At 38.1% G+C, this 17377-nt stretch overlaps 2 protein-coding genes across 3 annotated transcripts in view; one reads left to right on the top strand and one right to left on the bottom strand.

Moving 5' to 3' along the window:
- Nucleotides 1-7875: 7875 nt before the first annotated feature.
- Nucleotides 7876-14190, bottom strand: rpl15 (ribosomal protein L15). Its single transcript, XM_079590524.1, has 4 exons — nt 14056-14190; nt 13042-13223; nt 11372-11508; nt 7876-8235 (listed from the first exon to the last, which is right to left on the bottom strand). The coding sequence occupies exons 2-4, from the start codon at nt 13211-13213 to the stop codon at nt 7930-7932; spliced, it is 615 nt and encodes a 204-aa protein (XP_079446650.1). The 5' UTR covers nt 13214-13223; nt 14056-14190; the 3' UTR covers nt 7876-7929.
- Nucleotides 14134-17377, top strand: part of nkiras1 (NFKB inhibitor interacting Ras-like 1) — a 5246-nt gene continuing 2002 nt past the window's right edge. Inside the window, exons 1-3 of one of the 2 annotated variants that reach the window (XM_079590525.1) lie at nt 14134-14482; nt 15112-15216; nt 16696-16937. In XM_079590525.1, coding sequence (XP_079446651.1) covers nt 15123-15216; nt 16696-16937 — 336 coding nt within the window. In that variant the 5' untranslated portion in view covers nt 14134-14482; nt 15112-15122. The remainder of the gene's footprint in view (nt 14483-15111; nt 15217-16695; nt 16938-17377) is intronic. The other variant, XM_079590526.1, reaches the window with a different exon arrangement.

Here is a 17377-nt window from a genome sequence, read left to right as displayed (position 1 = left end):
CGGATTTCATGGAAGGAGAGCTCAATTGCCTTTAAAAGCTGCTAGATCTGCTTATTTTTCAACCCTATTAGAAGAAAATAAACATAATCCTAGGTATTTATTTGAAACAGTGGCTAAACTAACGAAAAAGAAAGCTTCAAGCCCAGAAGTTTCCAAGAAACACAGCAGTAATGACTTTATGAACTTCTTCACTTATAAGATCGATAATATCAGGAAAAAAATTATAACTATGCAACCGTCTAATACAGTATTGCATCAGCGAGAGCATTGTAGTCTCCCTGACGAAAAATTTGATTCATTTATTGCTATATTATTGCGTCACTCTGATTGGTTGTAGGTCTATCCAATTGAGTGCAGAGGTTTTTTTTCCTGGTTCGGTTAAGACACGCCTCATAATCAAAGCCCTATGGAGCAGTATCAGACTCACATTCTGCCTAGAATATGAGTATGATGAAGTCAGAGGAAGAATTTTGCAATCTCGTTAATTCATCTAAATCGACAACTTGTATGTTAGACCCTATACCGACTAAGCTACTGAAAGAGATGCTTCCAGATGTCATAGATCCTCTTCTTAAAGGAAAACTTCACCCATTTGCATTAGACTTTGTATCTTTAGAAACCCAGTCACATTTTCGAATGGTCATGGTTTATTCCCTTATTTTCCCCTGAGATGGGAGAAATAAGGATTTAAGTGTTCCACTTCCTGCTTTTTATGACGCAAAAATCGTCAATTTGCGTCATAAAAAGCAGGAAGTCAAATTTCTTTGAATAAGGGTAAGACTACAAACACTAGCTCATCATTTATCCAGTAGAAGGCGCTGTTCCGCATGTTTTCAACCCGCCCATAGGCTAGAGGGGATCTCACTCACAGAATGTACATAGTGTCAGCCATTCTTTATTTGGAAGCTAAGCAAACAGTTTCTTATTCTGTGGAGAAAGCTGAGTAGTAGCGGTGACCATCCTCTTTTTCCCGGACATGTCCGGCCGTCGAGATCGTCCAAAATGTCCAGGATTCGGCTTTTGCTTTCTGCAGTCGCATTCATAGTTTACATGCACACCTTTTGTTTCAATCTAACTGAATTCATTCCGATCGGTGAATCTGAATGTAGTGTTTACATGAACGCTAAACAAGTGATCGTTTGATGTGCGTTTTAACATTGCTAGGAAAATTCCCGCTTCTCCGTGAGAGATACGAGACCGGTGCGTGCGTCTCACAGGCGCCGGCGCCACTCATCAGTAATCACGCCACCGGGCTCGCATCGTTCTCCGCGGCCGTCAGTCTCGTTCCTGCTCGTCACAGTAAACATGAGGAATGGCGACTGTAGAACGCAAAAGCCGAATCCTGGACATTTTGGGCGACATCAAAATACTGGGCAGACTCACGGAGACTCACTAGTAGCATAGCCTTGTTGTTTACTGCGATCTTACCGGTAGGCGTGGCCTCCTAGGGCAGCGAAGCAAGTGCATTCTGGGAGTTGTTGTCTTTCATCCCCATAAGCCAAAAATACATTTTCTGGCTTTTCTCAGTCTAGAAGGCTCCAAATTCAAAAATAATTTCACATTTCTTCTACATAAATGACCCATTTTAAATACACATTCATCTTTCCAGAGGTGAAGTGTTCCTTTAATATCATTAATTCGTCTTTGTCTCTAGGATACGTACCAAAAACCTTTAAGCTGGCTATGATTAAACCGCTTGTTAAAAAAATGCAACTTGATCACACAAACTTAGTCAATTACAGGCCGATCTCGAATTTGCCTTTTCTGTCAAAGATATTAGAAAAAGCAGTATCCTCACAACTGTGTTCCTTTCTATAAAGAAATGATATCTGCGAGGATTTCCAGTCCGGATTTAGACGTACCATAGTACCGAGACAGCTCTCGTTAGAGTCACAAATGATTTGCTCTTATCATCCGATCATGGTTGTATCTCTCTTTTAGTGTTACTTGATCTTAGTGCTGCATTTGACACCATTGACCACAACATCCTTTTAAATAGACTAGAAAACTATGTTGGCATTAGTGGAATTGCACTAGCATGGTTTAAATCATACTTATCTGACCGTTATCAGTTTGTAGCAGTAAATTAAGAGATGTCTTATCGATCACAAGTTCAGTATGGTGTACCACAAGGCTTAGTACTAGGACCGCTGCTGTTCACTCTGTACATGCTACCATTGGGAGATATCATTAGGAAACATGGAATTATCTTTCACTGTTATGCCGACGATACTCAGCTATATATTTCTTCAAAACCTAATGAAACCTACCAATTCACAAAATTAACGGAATGCATAGCTGATATAAAAAATTGGATGACTAGTAATTTCCTACTACTAAATTCAGAAAAAACAGAGATTCTAATTATTGGACAAAAAACGTTGTAATAACACGTAATAACCTAGAATACTGTTTAACACTTGATGGCTGCTCTGTTAAGTCTTCGTTGTCGCCGTGGGTGTGCTCTTTGATACCAATCTTTCATTTGAAAGTCACGTGTCTAGTATCTGTAAAACCGCATTTTTCCATCTTAAAAATATATCTAAATTATGCCATATGCTCTCATTGACAAATGCGGAACAATTAGTTCATGACCTCAAGGCTAGATTATTGTAATGCTCTACTGGGTGGTTGCCCTGCACGCTTAATAAACAAACTACAGCTGGTCCAAAATGCAGCAGCTCGAGTTCTTACCAGAACCAGGAATTATGACCATATTAGCCCGGTTCTGTCAACACTGCATTGGCTCCCTATTAAACATTGTATACATTAAAAATATTGCTGATCACTTACAAAGCACTAAATTGTTTAGCTCCGCAGTACTTGAGCGAGCTCTTAACGCATTATAGTCCTTCACGTCTATTGCGCTCTCAAAATTCCGGCCAGTTGGTAATACCTCCTAGAATATCAAAATCGACTGCTGGCGGTAGATCCTTTTCCTATTCAGCACCAAAACTTCAGAACAATCTTCCTAACATTGTCCGGGAAGCAGACACACTCTGTCAGTTCAAATCTAGACTAAAAATACATCTCTTTGGCCTAGCATACACATAACACATTATAGACTTATATAATTAAATGTATGCAGCATAGTTTAGGTCAGCCGGAACCGGGAACACTCCCTGATGTACTTGTTACATCATAAGAAGGATGGCATCTATGCTAATATTAGTCTCTCTTTTTATCCGAGGTTTAGCGCAATCCGCCGGATCCAGATCTGATGAAGGACTTGCGCCTGGACACGATGACAACGCAGTCCCTTCCCTGTTACTGAAGTCAACGTGATCCCGGCCGTATCCAGATCAGATGGTGTACCTGCACCTGGACTCATCCATGATGCATCCCTGAAGTGCCAGCCCGCGTGATGACTCCGACCTCCAACCAGATGGAAATGGATAAATACTCTAAATGTTCTGATCCAATCTGACTTGTAATGCTGCCTGAATTTGAATCATACACTGTCCGCTCGTTGGCAAGAGAACTGGCCCCCGACTGAGCCTGGTTTCTTTCTCCATTCTGTCACCTGATGAGTTTTGGTTCCTTGCCTTGGATTTTGGCTTGCTTAGTAGTGATGGGCAGATCGAGGCTTCGTGAAGCAATGAAACAGTTGAACCAAATGGTCCATATTGTTTCGAGGCTTCGAATCAATCCGACACCCGTCTCCACGGTGACACCTAGTGGTCACTTGCAGGTGTTGATCTGAAACAGATTTTCTTTTTTATTATTGTACTTTTCTAATATGTGAATCTTGTAACCTATAGGCTCCTCACTGTGCATAATGTTATTTTGGTCCTGCAAAATGAATATTAATAAAATAAATCAAGCCACAATGTCTCACTTTTTTAGATATTTTTATTCAAAAATATTAATTTCTCTGCTGTGGAAGGACTTAGCCTACTTCTTTTTTTACAGATAATTTCTCCAGCCTTTGAAAAAATCCTCTCACAAGGGACACTTGTTGCTGGAATGCAAAGATATTTTTTAGCCATGACATACAAATGAGGAAAGATTACTGCTCTCTCTTTCCAGTAAGTTAGTGGATCATGAGTTCTGGGCAAATACGCATCGTTGATGTATTTTTTCACTTCCACTGTGGCATCATCAGCTGTAGCATTGTGTATCATCTGGGTTTGATGGATACGAGTATCAAAAAGTTCCCATAAACTGTCCTGTGTTTCTACTGGTGTTGATGTTGATGATGTTGATGGGTCTGATGTTGACATTTCTATCCCTATCTTTAATCTATCTATATATGTATCGATCTATCTATTAATCTAGCTGTCTATATATATTTATATCTATGTTAATGTGTCACTATATGTATACTCTGTGTATCTAGCCTATCAGTCAATGTGTTGTGTAAATTTAAATGTAAGCCTAAATATAACTAAACAAATCACACTATAAATGTCACTATATCACCAAAAATCCGCTATCTCAAAATCAAACTCCTCTCACATAAACCCACAAGGTCAATATGCGTTAATTTCACTTTTATACAGATGTGCGATCGTGTGGTCTGTTTCCGACCGTGTCAATCAAGCGCTGATTCGGTAGGGATGGCTGACGCGAAACAGTCGTTCCGAAGCTTTGCGAGATCCCGAAGCGCAGATGTTTCGAAACACTGATCCGAAGCGTGATTCAAAACACCCATGTCACGTGACTATGGCCAAACGAAGCCTCGAAGTGTTTCACAAGTGTTTCATCAGGTGTGATCCGCCGAATCAGCGCTTGATTGACACGGTCGGAAACAGACCACACGATCGCACATCTGTATAAAAGTGAAATTAACGCATATTGACCTTGTGGGTTTATGTGAGAGGAGTTTGATTTTGAGATAGCGGATTTTTGGTGATATAGTGACATTTATAGTGTGATTTGTTTAGTTATATTTAGGCTTACATTTAAATTTACACAACACATTGACTGATAGGCTAGATACACAGAGTATACATATAGTGACACATTAACATAGATATAAATATATATAGACAGCTAGATTAATAGATAGATCGATACATATATAGATAGATTAAAGATAGGGATAGAAATGTCAACATCAGACCCATCAACATCATCAACATCAACACCAGTAGAAACACAGGACAGTTTATGGGAACTTTTTGATACTCGTATCCATCAAACCCAGATGATACACAATGCTACAGCTGATGATGCCACAGTGGAAGTGAAAAAATACATCAACGATGCGTATTTGCCCAGAACTCATGATCCACTAACTTACTGGAAAGAGAGAGCAGTAATCTTTCCTCATTTGTATGTCATGGCTAAAAAATATCTTTGCATTCCAGCAACAAGTGTCCCTTGTGAGAGGATTTTTTCAAAGGCTGGAGAAATTATCTGTAAAAAAAGAAGTAGGCTAAGTCCTTCCACAGCAGAGAAATTAATATTTTTGAATAAAAATATCTAAAAAAGTGAGACATTGTGGCTTGATTTATTTTATTAATATTCATTTTGCAGGACCAAAATAACATTATGCACAGTGAGGAGCCTATAGGTTACAAGATTCACATATTAGAAAAGTACAATAATAAAAAATAAAAAAAAATTTTAATGGCTCGTCAAGGTTGTTTCAGATCAACACCTGCAAGTGACCACTAGGTGTCACCGTGGAGACGGGTGTCGGATTGATTCGAAGCCTCGAAACAATATGGACCATTTGGTTCAACTGTTTCATTGCTTCACGAAGCCTCGATCTGCCCATCACTATGATTCGGCGGATCACACCTGATGAAACCAGGGGGGCAGTGTTCCGAAAAACATTGAAGCCGACCCGGGCGCCGCCATTGGCTAGCGGACCCCCACCTGCTGTTAGCATTCCATTGACTCCCATTCATTTTGGCGTCACTTTGACAGCGAATAACTTTACATCTGAGGCGTTTAAAGACACCGTTTGTCCATTATTTATTTCTAAAGAAACACGAAAATGTATAAAAGGCTCCATTACCTTGTACCTTACGTTATGGCCCCGTAGAAGCAGTTTTTGTAAAAATAGGCTAACGATTGCGTCATACCCGCGCGACTCTGTCGCACAAGTCGAAAAATTACCGTATGGACAGGCAGAGAAGCTCGCAAGCAATCGGGAGGACGCGGAGGCATAAAGTCAAGGGAGAAGCCCATAGAGAGTGATAAAGTTGCTCCCGTTGCTAGCTCATGTACAGCTAATACCCACGCTCTCCGTCTCTGCGAGATTCGGAAGGGAATGATTCAGATTTCTCTCGGCACAGCTACTAGAAGACCTACAGGTTGCTCACGTCACATCTACGTCGTCAAGCTCAGTTTGAGCCTGCGCAGTTCGCCTTGCGATCAGGAAGTGAGTGCTTCTAATTGACTTCATTTCTCTCCGTTGAAACCTATGGGGTCGCTGTGTCCAGTTTATATACTGTCTATGGATGAAACACTTGTGAAACACTTCGAGGCTTCGTTTGGCCATAGTCACGTGACATGGGTGTTTTGAATCACGCTTCGGATCAGTGTTTCGAAACATCTGCGCTTCGGGATCTCGCAAAGCTTCGGAACGACTGTTTCGCGTCAGCCATCCCTATTGCTTAGTTGGGGACATTTATTATTCAACAATATTATTGATCTGCCTTAAGGTGGGTGATGCAATTTTTTTCTAGAAACAAACTTTGTTGTATTATATTCATCTTATCACTGTGAAGCTGCTTTGATACAATCTGTATTGTAAAAATCGCTATATAAAAAAAGGTGACGACATTGACCGCGCATTGACTATTTGACCTGTTGTTGAATTGTAAGGTACCCCATTCAGTGCATCCATATTTGGTAATCTGATAGTGTGTTAATGGATCCAATCTAAACTGATCCAATCCAACTTTGCGTTGGAAAAACTTTAACAATGAAGAAAATTAAAGATGGATTACCTGATCCTGGATAGCAAAACATGGGATTTCTAAATGTATATCATTCTGTTGAAAATAAATGGGATCAGATTTCAGCTATCAAATGTTGAATGGGTAGTTTATAAAGGGGGAATTCTGTGATCAAATTACATAAAATAATCCTTTCTTGGTTTTGATCTGGATTAAACCTTCAGTATATGTTGTTCGAAACATTAGTAATATTGGAATACTTTTGATCCAAAATATCTGAGTTATCCCAATCCCATAGGAAGAGGTAGATTTCAGCTATCATGATGTAACATGTATTATTTATATTTTACACTTAATTGAATAGTAATAAAGTTGGTTAACAATCTATTAAACCTTTCAGTAAAGCTTAAAGATTTCGTACCCATACAATTATTCATTTGACAACTGTCAAATGTTTAACAGTCATCTATCATTGTAAATGAATTATGACAATCAGATATGAACCAGTAAAAAGTATTTCAAACAATTGCATCCCTTCTTGCACAACATTTGTGGGTCAGATAAATGGTCCAATTTAAAGAAAACTCAAATGGAAAAGGTTGTTTGTTTTGTGCCATTTTCTGTATCCTCAAATACAGAATGTGACAGCAACATTAAATGGGATTGTGTATATAACGGACTTTCAAAGAACTGAAAATATGTATTTGAAAAGAGTTCATCATGATCAGGGTGATCAAATCCAATGTGTCTTTGAAAAACCAGAACAAAGAAAGAAAGATGCATTACCTGAACCTGGATAGAAAATGGGGGATTTACAAAGTGATTCTGATCTAGACTACATGTAAACTAAAGGGCTATTGCGTTCGACACTAATATTCGGAATTTACACTCTGGAATTTAAATTCTCTTAAGAAAGACCCACAATGCAAACTACTAATAGCGCAAATACCCCAAAAACACATTCTATCATCTTGATTACAGATTCTGTTGCTCTGAAACCCCAAAATAAAGACACATCGAATGACCATAGAAAGGTACTTTATTTGGATAAATGTACAGTTGTAGCACACGTGGTTTAGCGGTAACGGTGCAGCTGCAGGGTGTTGCGTCTTTTCCAGGCTGCACGACGAGAGCCGCCGATGGTGAGGTGGAACTTGTGGCCCTTGCCCAGACCACGGCTCTTCTTGCCAGCAGACGTGAGCCCACGCATTTCCCTGTGCTTGTGCACAGCCTTGGTGATCCATTGGGTGTCGGGGTTGCGTCTGATGGCTTTGTGGAAGGTGTCAATGAGGATCACTTCAAAGAACTTGTATGTGGAATCTTCACCAACCCAGTAAGAGTTTAGCACACGCAGACCTCCGCAATGACGACCAGCACGCTCCTGAAAACAAAACCAACAGAGGGGTTAGAACACCACAATACCACCTGGACACAGGTGAGAAACTCCACAGACAACAACTTGTGTAAATGAAAGCCATTAAAAAAAACAAGCATACATAAAAACATAAGACATTGACATTTCAAACCACAACAGAGATGTGTATTGAAAACAGCAGAAGAAACAAGAGTGATCTGCAGCGGGTTAAGTGCATAATCCAATTTGTCCAAAATATAAGACGAGGGCTGCACGATTTGGGGAAAATGTCATATTGCGATTATTAATAATAAACAAATGGTTTCATGAGTCAACTTTCTTGGTTCTCAATTAAAATGCACATACAGATTAGTGATAATGCTGAAATTTGTATTTCTCAACAAACTAGAAACAACTAAATGCACGGTTTTCAAATTAAAATATTTTTTACAAAATTAAATGGACATCTTTGCATTACTGCAAACTTATTTGTCTCAGTAGTAAAATACTAAAAAATAAAATGTCATATTTACCTGTGCCCCTACTGTCTAACTGGTAGGCCTAGGTAGGACATATAACCTACCGAAATTGAATAAAGTTACCAAACAGTCTGCACTAGGGGTGTCCATGGTTAACCGATTAACCGTTAAAAATTGCGTAACCGAGTGAAACATTTTGCTCGGTTAATTGGCGTCAATGGCGTGCATTGAATTTAGTTGTAATACATTTTTGCACCACCAGAGACCACCCGAGCGCTCCCACACATTTGTTACGTGCACAAGAAGTAGTCATGACCAGTTTTCTAATATGAAGCGGGCAAAGAAAAGCACAGCGTGGGAGCACTCGTAGTTATTCAGCGCTAGAGCTGATTTTACACTTGAAAGGTCAAGAATTCACACCTGAACACCTCAGTTGCCGCTACTAAACTGTGCTAAGATCTGATTGGACGAGCCACATCTGAAAATAGCTGATGTAATCACACCTGTGTAGTGAAGTATACAGTGATACTCAGGTGTAACTCACACTTGGGTTCGTTCGAGATGCGTGTAAGTTCACTAGCTGGAAACTCTTCTCGATGTTTTGCCCTTGCTGTTATCTTTACTGGACCATGCAAACTCCAGCATCTGGAGTGGCACATGTAACAGCACACGCGCGCGCGCGTGTGCGTGTGTGGGCTTCAAACGCAGAGCGCAGGTTTATCGCCTCATCCTTTGATTCCGTCTGATTTATTTTCATAAATGACTGCAGGTGAAACCTCACTCATATAATAACTGCTCTGTCCTTACCACTGCATTTTATTTCTATAAATTAATTTTGTTTGAAATGTGGTCCAACCAGTTATTAAAGGTGTTAAAAATGAACTACCCCGTTCTCGTGTGTCTGTATCTCGGGGTTGCGGCGCGCACACTATGGTGCTGCAACCCGATCACACTATGCGTCTCTATAGCACACAGTGTGTTTATCGTGTAATTTATTATAAGCGAAAATGAGTTTTTACGTGCATAGGATATGCATGGGTTGGTTAGGGTAGGTTTTGTAGTGGTGTGGGGTGCGTGTGTATTATACGTTTGGGTAGAATTAGTGGTGTGGGGTGCGTGTGTATTATACGTTTGGGTAGAATTAGTGGTGTGGGTGCGTGTGTATTACACGCAATGAAGTGCGTATCAAATGCACACGAAAACTACGTATCACATGCACGTAAAAACTCATTTTCGCGTATAAATTGCACGATAAACAGTGTGTGCTATAGAGACGCATTTACTGGTTAACCGAGTATTAACCGCTAAGGGCCCCGGTTAACGGTTAATGAAAAACTTGAAAACGTGCAGCCCTAGTCTGCACTGCATAAATTATAAATATAAATAAGACTAATCCTTATTAAAGCTACAAAAGTTCTTAAAGGACAAGTTCTGTATTTTACACTTAAAGCCCTGTTTTCAGATCGTTTCTGATTAAATAGAACGGTTAAGATTGAAATTTGGACACATGCTGCTGGCCCGAGAATGAGTGGTTCAGAAGCGACACAGAGGATGAAGTCAATGGATTATTCAGTGTTGTGATGAGATCGCAGGAGCTTGGTGAACTTGCTTACCGGTAACTTGTTGGACTTATGTTAGTTTAGCCTATTCAGCCTTCCAGGTATATGTGCTATTGTGTAGCTGAATAACTTGCCTGTCCAGATTAAATGTCTGTTCTTGGTCTTGGATTTTGTGAAATAAATTTCTAAATATACGACTTATAGTCCAGTGCGACTTATGTTTTTTTTTCTCTTCATGACGCATTTCTTGACTTATAGTCCGGAAAATACGGTAAACAATTGTTTCAAACAGATTAAAGTGCTCAGAATTTACAGTGAGCCTCCTACATGCTGCATACAGACATTGTTGACAAACAGAACCAATTGATGGAAACAAAGTCACTCAGAGCATGCACACTCGTGAGAGAGATTCCCAAAGCAATGGCCCAAACAGAAATGTATCGATCGATTCAAGTTCAACGCACGTAGCCTACTTTGAACTGAGCTTTCCTCAGGCTGTATGTGCATTGTGGTGACATCACGTGATGAGTCTAGGGCCAAAATCTGCGGCAATTTAGAACAATTGCAATTGGAGTTTGCTTTATTTTGCACTAGATGCTGCGATCACAGAATCCTGGAGGGACTGTTTAACAAAGACTTCAAATCCAAACAAATTTTGGAAAATACTTCCAGAACCAAGTCAGTCACTAGGGATGTTTATATACAGAGAGTTGTGGCTTTTTAGAGATCACAAAAGTACCAGTACTTTGGTACCAATTCAACAAGGAACTATACCAGTCTCACTATAGTACCAACTAACTCAGTAACCACACACTGTCTGACGCGCAGCAGTTTTCTGTGCACACGCGCTCTGTGAAGAATATCTTAAGAACATTTATACTGGATCTGATACTAGCGTGTATTAATGACATGGACTACAGGTCGTAAAATTCATAGCATCTAACCATTAATCCTAACACCCATTATTCTAAACTTGTGCCTGATGGTGTACATGGGCACATTTAAAACAGTTGTGAAGAGTATAGCATGTAGATTTAGCAAATACAATCTGTCTGACTGAACAAAACGTGTCAAGGTGTTGTCCAACTGCGGATCACTTCATAGGCTGAGATGCTGCTCACATACCTCAGCTACTGACTGCAGGCTGCGTGCGAACTTGATCTGGTTGACGCCATGGTGCACGGGTTTGCCGTAGGTGGCACCTTTAGGCACGGGACGCTTGCGACCTCCACGGCGCACACGTATACGGTAGATGACGTAGCCTGTTTGGTCAAGAGCACAGAGTTCAGATACACAAAAAACATGAGCCAGAAATTACAGTTACAGGACATTCAATTGAATGGTTAAATAACTTAGACAAAGAACAAATAACTATGATTATAAGACATCACTGTGTCATCACTATGTGCTAGAGGTGTCAAACATGACAGAGTCAAAAGTTGCTGATAAAAGTACAGTGGAGAAAAAAAAAATATGGTCTGAGGTTTAAATATAACTGTTAGCAATAAAGCTATGCAGTGCATCTAATTGGTTAAACATTTGATTCTGCCTATCAAATTGATTTTATTATGATTCAAAGACTACATTTCCCAAAAATATTTAATTTAAAATATTTAACAGGAAATATAAAAGAATAGTCCAAAATCAATATGGGTAATGCTAAACAGCGTGGTTAATTTGCACCTCAACCTCTCTCTCAAAAGAAAGCAAAAATGTCTGAAAAGTAGGGGTGTAACGGTGCATAAAACTGACAGTTCAGCATGTACCTTGGGTTTTGACATCACAGTTCGGTACAGCGAGGGGGACTGAACATCGCTTTTTTCCCCCCTATTTAACAGTGGTTTAATAAACTAATTGAGCCTCGGTCTCTAAATGAATTCAGTTATTAGTTAGGTTTCTTAAGGATAAAAAGTTATCTCTGCTAATGCTGTAAACTATATAGGGAGCCATTACTTGCACATTATTTTAATAATAAAAGGTTAACAACAGAGCACAAACTATTAGCCTAAATTCAGTTGGTATTTATCTATAGATATAATAATCAACACTAACAAATTGCATGCATTTTCACGCATGCATGATTTTTTTAACATGCATTTAAATGGTCAAGTAAACTATAATAAACATACAGGCTAATATAGTGCATATATTTAGCGAAAGTTATTTATCTAGCTGTCTAACCAGCAGTGGACACTGAATGACTTGCCTGAGGTAAATAATGCCATGTGGGATATTGTTTACAAGCTGTTTTACTAATGTCTTTCCACCATTAAAACACAGAGATTACATACGATAATACAGTAAGTTGAACTTTATCTTTCTACATAACTTCTGCTGCTTAAACTAAGGCGCATATAAAGTGATCTGTCACAACACATTAAAACGGCATTTATTGTTTGAATTTTGTGATAAAAATGGACATAAAAATAACACTTATCGAAAGTAACAAAACGCTGAGCTTTTTGTGATTATTGGTGGTGGTTAATGGTGATTAGGCAACAACGCTGTATTAGTCTTGTACACAAGACACGGAAATTCATGGGATGAATACTTGTACCATTACACCCCTAATTACTATATAATCAATGTCAAGGAAGAACTTTTTTGTGACATAAGGTAAAGTGAGGTCAACCTCTCTTTACCTCAACAATGGGATTGTTTGTTGTGCATCGCGGTTTTTCGGTTCGGTTTGAAAATCGTTACACCCCTACTGAAAAAAGTGCTGTGATATGTTGCTCAGAAAAACAACACGCAACTAGCTAACCCTTAGACACCGGACTGCTCACATCACTCACCCTGTTTGGCCTTGTATCCCAGTCTGCGGGCTTTATCGGGTCTGGTGGGTCTTGGAGCCCGGTGAAGGGAGGACAGCTGCCGGTACTGCCAGCACCGCACACGGAGCAGAAACCTCATCACATCCGACTGCTTCTTCCTCCATAGCTCCTGCATGTACTTGTACGCTCCCATGATGCCTCACCTGTGACACCAAGAATTAGACTAATGTCAAGAAAACTCTTAATTAATGAAAAATACATCTACCAATTTACATATGCAGATAGCTTGGATGTGTTGTTTTTTTCAAAGTTGACAATGCTCCTCAAACTCTTAACTTACAAACACCATTTTACTCACCAGTGTGCATATTGTTTATGAGCTCATTGAGACTACATGATCACTTACATTTTGAATCCTACATCACAAGCAGCCTTATAAAGCCAAACACACTTTAACTTGAATTTTGTGTCAGCATAGTTTGGCATTTTTAACCATATCTATCGGGTCAGATATCTATTAAGCAGGTCACCATACCAAAGTATCAGGAGTAACAGTTATATGATCTTATATTACATATCCAAAGCAGTTGCTTTAAGTTATTACCTATTCAATAACCTATTGTAAAATATACCCATTAGCAGTGTCTATTGTGGACAGCTTTGGCACGGCAACTGATACATGGAGTCATGTGAATGAAACAATTCAACTTTCAAGTCACAGACAATGATTTCAGTAAACTTTTAAAATGCAATGCCCGAAATTGATATTTGACATAATATAGGCTAATATGTTTAATTCAGTTCTGACTGAAAATGGAAGAAACGTGCAAACTCCGGCATGACATTAGCTACCATACTCTTCACAATTTAGCGTTAAAATTAATGTACATCATCATTATGGGAGAAAAATAATGGTTAGATAGCACAACTAAGATATTCCGAATTCAATACATTAATTGTGTGATTTGGATGTCATTAAATACATTGAGATATTTGATGGATTCTGAATGCAGAAAATGAGAAAGTCTCGCTTACTTGATGGCGTACTAACCGGAAAGAGAGAGGAGATTTACCCATAATGCTTTATTAGACTTTTTCGTGCGAATTTCCGGTTCCGTTGTTAAATAGTTCTGGGAAATGTAGTCTGTGTTTAAGAATTATATTTTATAAATCACAACCAAATGTTTCTAACCGAATAGATTCACTGCGCTGAAACATTGTTATAACATATTTATTCTTAAATCTCAGACCAAGCAATAACATTTTTGACCACCGTTCTCTTATCAGCAATGGTTCAAGGTGCAGACCCAGAGCAAAAAGAGGAAAACGACTCCCGGAAGTAACGTTTGATAACACCTCTAGCACGTAGTGATGGTATTAAAAGTCTTATATTCGCATTCATCTGATTTAACATTGATTGATTTCTTCGATCATATGTTTACTGTCAAGCAATCCGCGTAAGGTGAGTTATTGTTTATCAGTCTGTCACGAATGAAAGCATGTCTGGTCTCAAGTTAAGAATGACTTTCCTTTGACAAATAATTTTATTGACATTATAACGAACACTAAACTGAGCATTATGTTTATTTTATTTAAGCTACGCAATATTTAATTTAAGTTTAAATACATATCATGCATGGTGGTGTCCAAAAGTCTGAAACCACATTAAAAATAATTTTTGCGTTGAAATCATTTTTTTTTTTTACTTGTAACATTTAAAAAAAAAAGAAACGATTGCATCGAAGTCACTAATCAGGTGTAAAAGTACATGTGTTCCTGAGAACATAATGCGAATTTCTTGTTTCCATTGCTCAAACATGCCAGGGAACATGAGCATCAGGATTTGTTCATTTATAAAAAAAATTATATAAAGCATATGCAAATAATTAATATATGTTTTTCCAATTTAAATAGTCAAATTGTTATTTCTATACAAAAATGTGTAATGTGTAATCAATAATAATAATAATGATAATACACGAGGAAAGAAAACTAGAAGCATTTTCGCCTATTTTCACATTCACCTGTCATGCTTTTTACACTGCTGCCCTGCTGGTGGTTCTGGATGTGTTGTTTGTTTGTGTGTTTCAGGCCAGTTAATTATGGGTAAAGGTTGTAAGGTTGTGGTTTGTGGTATGGCATCAGTGGGGAAAACAGCCATCCTGGAGCAGTTACTGTATGGCTCTCACACTGCAGGTATGTGTCCATTCAAAAGTCGTATCAAAAACACCTCCTTTCATAGTTCACATAACTCCAAAATTCACAGTGTTCATGGCATCTGCTGCTCATCAGCTTGATGGGAAAACAGACACGTGACTCTAGTAAAGGATATCAGTAACGTAAATGAATGCAACTTGAATCAGATAAGTAAAAATTGGATTCCAAATGGATATTTGTAGTAAAGACATCAAAATAAACAGTAACTTAGATATACAAAAATCCACATGCTCTTTGTGAAGTCTGAACGCGGAGCAGAAGCTATTTTGAATTGATCTCTGTGGTAGTATCTTACTAATTTATAGACAGACGGAACCAAGCTCACTGAGTATTATAGACAGTTAAAAAAAAAAAAAAAAAAAAAAAAATAGGGGTAGTAAAATATTGTCTGTTTTTGGCTTGCTGAGTTGGGACTTAATAAAAGAGAAAACACATTCCCAAATATTATCGATTTGACTGCAACGATACTGATTGGTAGAGAAGTGAATTGAGCTGATTAATGACACTATTGTCTACAGCTGAGCTGAAATTTAAGTAATTTCATTATTGATGAATTTTGCAACATTAACTGTGTAATTTAGCGAATAATTAATTAATTTGTTTGTTTGGTTTTGGTTAGTTATAAATTATTTAATTGACAATTCATAAATAGACCAACTGCATATATTAAACTAATAGCCTACATTGTATTTTTAACATATGCATGGGTTGCAGTGGAGTTTAGTTCTTTTTAAATAGTTCAAAAAATATCAAAATATAATTTTTGTTTAAAAATACTAACATAATTTATATAAAACTAATTTTTTTAGCATTTTTCAGGACACTGGTGTGTAAGGGTGGAGGGGTTACTATAACAGTTTGAAGTAAACAAAGAGATTAATTCCTATATGCTGTCATTTTAATTAAAGGCATTGTTCACCCAAAATGAAAATACCGTCATCATTTACTCACCCTCAAGTTGTTCCAAACCTTTATGAATTTTTTTCTTCTGTTGAACACAAAAGAAAATATTTCGAAGAATGTCGGTAACTAAACAGTTGATGGGCCCCATTGACTTCCATAGTATGGGCAAACAAACAAAAAATGCTATGGAAGTCAGTGAGGTCCATCAACTGTTTGGGTTGGGTACCCATATTCTTCAAATTATCTTCTTTTGTGTTCAGCAGAAGAAGAAAAAATCATACAGGTTTGGAACAACTTGAGGGTGAGTAAATTATGACAGTATTTTCATTTTGGGGTGAATATCCCTTTAACATTATAAGTGAACCTCAAGGAACATTTAAAATTATAAAAAAAAATCATGTCATAACCTCTTTGAATGGTCTGAAATGTATGAATCATGCATTTATTATTCAGAGAATCAACTCATCAATGTGTGAATCATTCATGAAAGAATGAATAGTGTATGAAGATACATATACGTTGACATTTAAATGAAACAGGACTGTCCTGTTTCAGGTGCAGAAACAAACGACACTCAGGAGGATATATATGTGGCGTCTGTCGAAACGGACCGTGGTGTGAGAGAGCAGTTACGTCTCTATGACACAAGAGGGCTCCGTGAGGGTCTGGATTTACCCAAACACTTCTTCTCAGTGGCCGACGGCTTCGTGCTGGTCTACAGTGTGGACAGTCTGGAGTCCTTCAAAAAAGTCGAGCTCTTGAAGAAGGAGATAGACAAGTCCAGAGACAAAAAAGAGGCATGAAAATCCACAAATATTAAAGATTTAAAAATGTCTTAATGACAGGAGAGCCAGATTATACAAATCTGTTAATAACATGCGCGGCTTATATTTCACCACATATAATCGAAAGAAACAAAATATTTTGTAAAAAGAAAACAAAGCATGGTGATACAGTGTGTGTGTATATATATATATATTATAAATGAGTTATAATTTTTATCAAGCTTGTATGTTTATGTTCAGCAAATTCACTTTAATGGCAATAACCCTTACCTATTAATTGTCATTAAAGTGAAATTACTGGACTTAAATATACGAGCTTGATAAAAATGCTAATTTTAGAAGAGAATTTCAGATGGCACTTAGAGGCTTGTGTGTGTGTGTGTGTGTGTTTGTGTTTGTTTAACCTATAGGCCTACAACAACAATATCTAAGTTTGTGATTGGTTTATTTGA

This window comes from Phoxinus phoxinus, assembly GCF_949152265.1.
Source record: "Phoxinus phoxinus genome assembly, chromosome: 19".
NCBI lineage: Eukaryota > Metazoa > Chordata > Actinopteri > Cypriniformes > Leuciscidae > Phoxinus > Phoxinus phoxinus.
Note: the sequence above shows the minus strand (reverse complement) of the source record. Positions and strands in the feature narration are given on the sequence as shown.

What these genes read in the sequence shown, in the direction of transcription:
- rpl15 (XM_079590524.1), bottom strand. Translation starts at nt 13,213, where the DNA reads ATGGGAGCGTACAAGTACATGCAGGAGCTATGGAGGAAGAAGCAGTCG. An exon ending in GGGATACAAGGCCAAACAGG is followed by an intron (nt 11,509 to 13,041) that starts GTGAGTGATGTG and finishes TTGACCAAACAG; the next exon opens with GCTACGTCATCTACCGTATA. An exon ending in GCCTGCAGTCAGTAGCTGAG is followed by an intron (nt 8,236 to 11,371) that starts GTATGTGAGCAG and finishes TTTTGTTTTCAG; the next exon opens with GAGCGTGCTGGTCGTCATTG.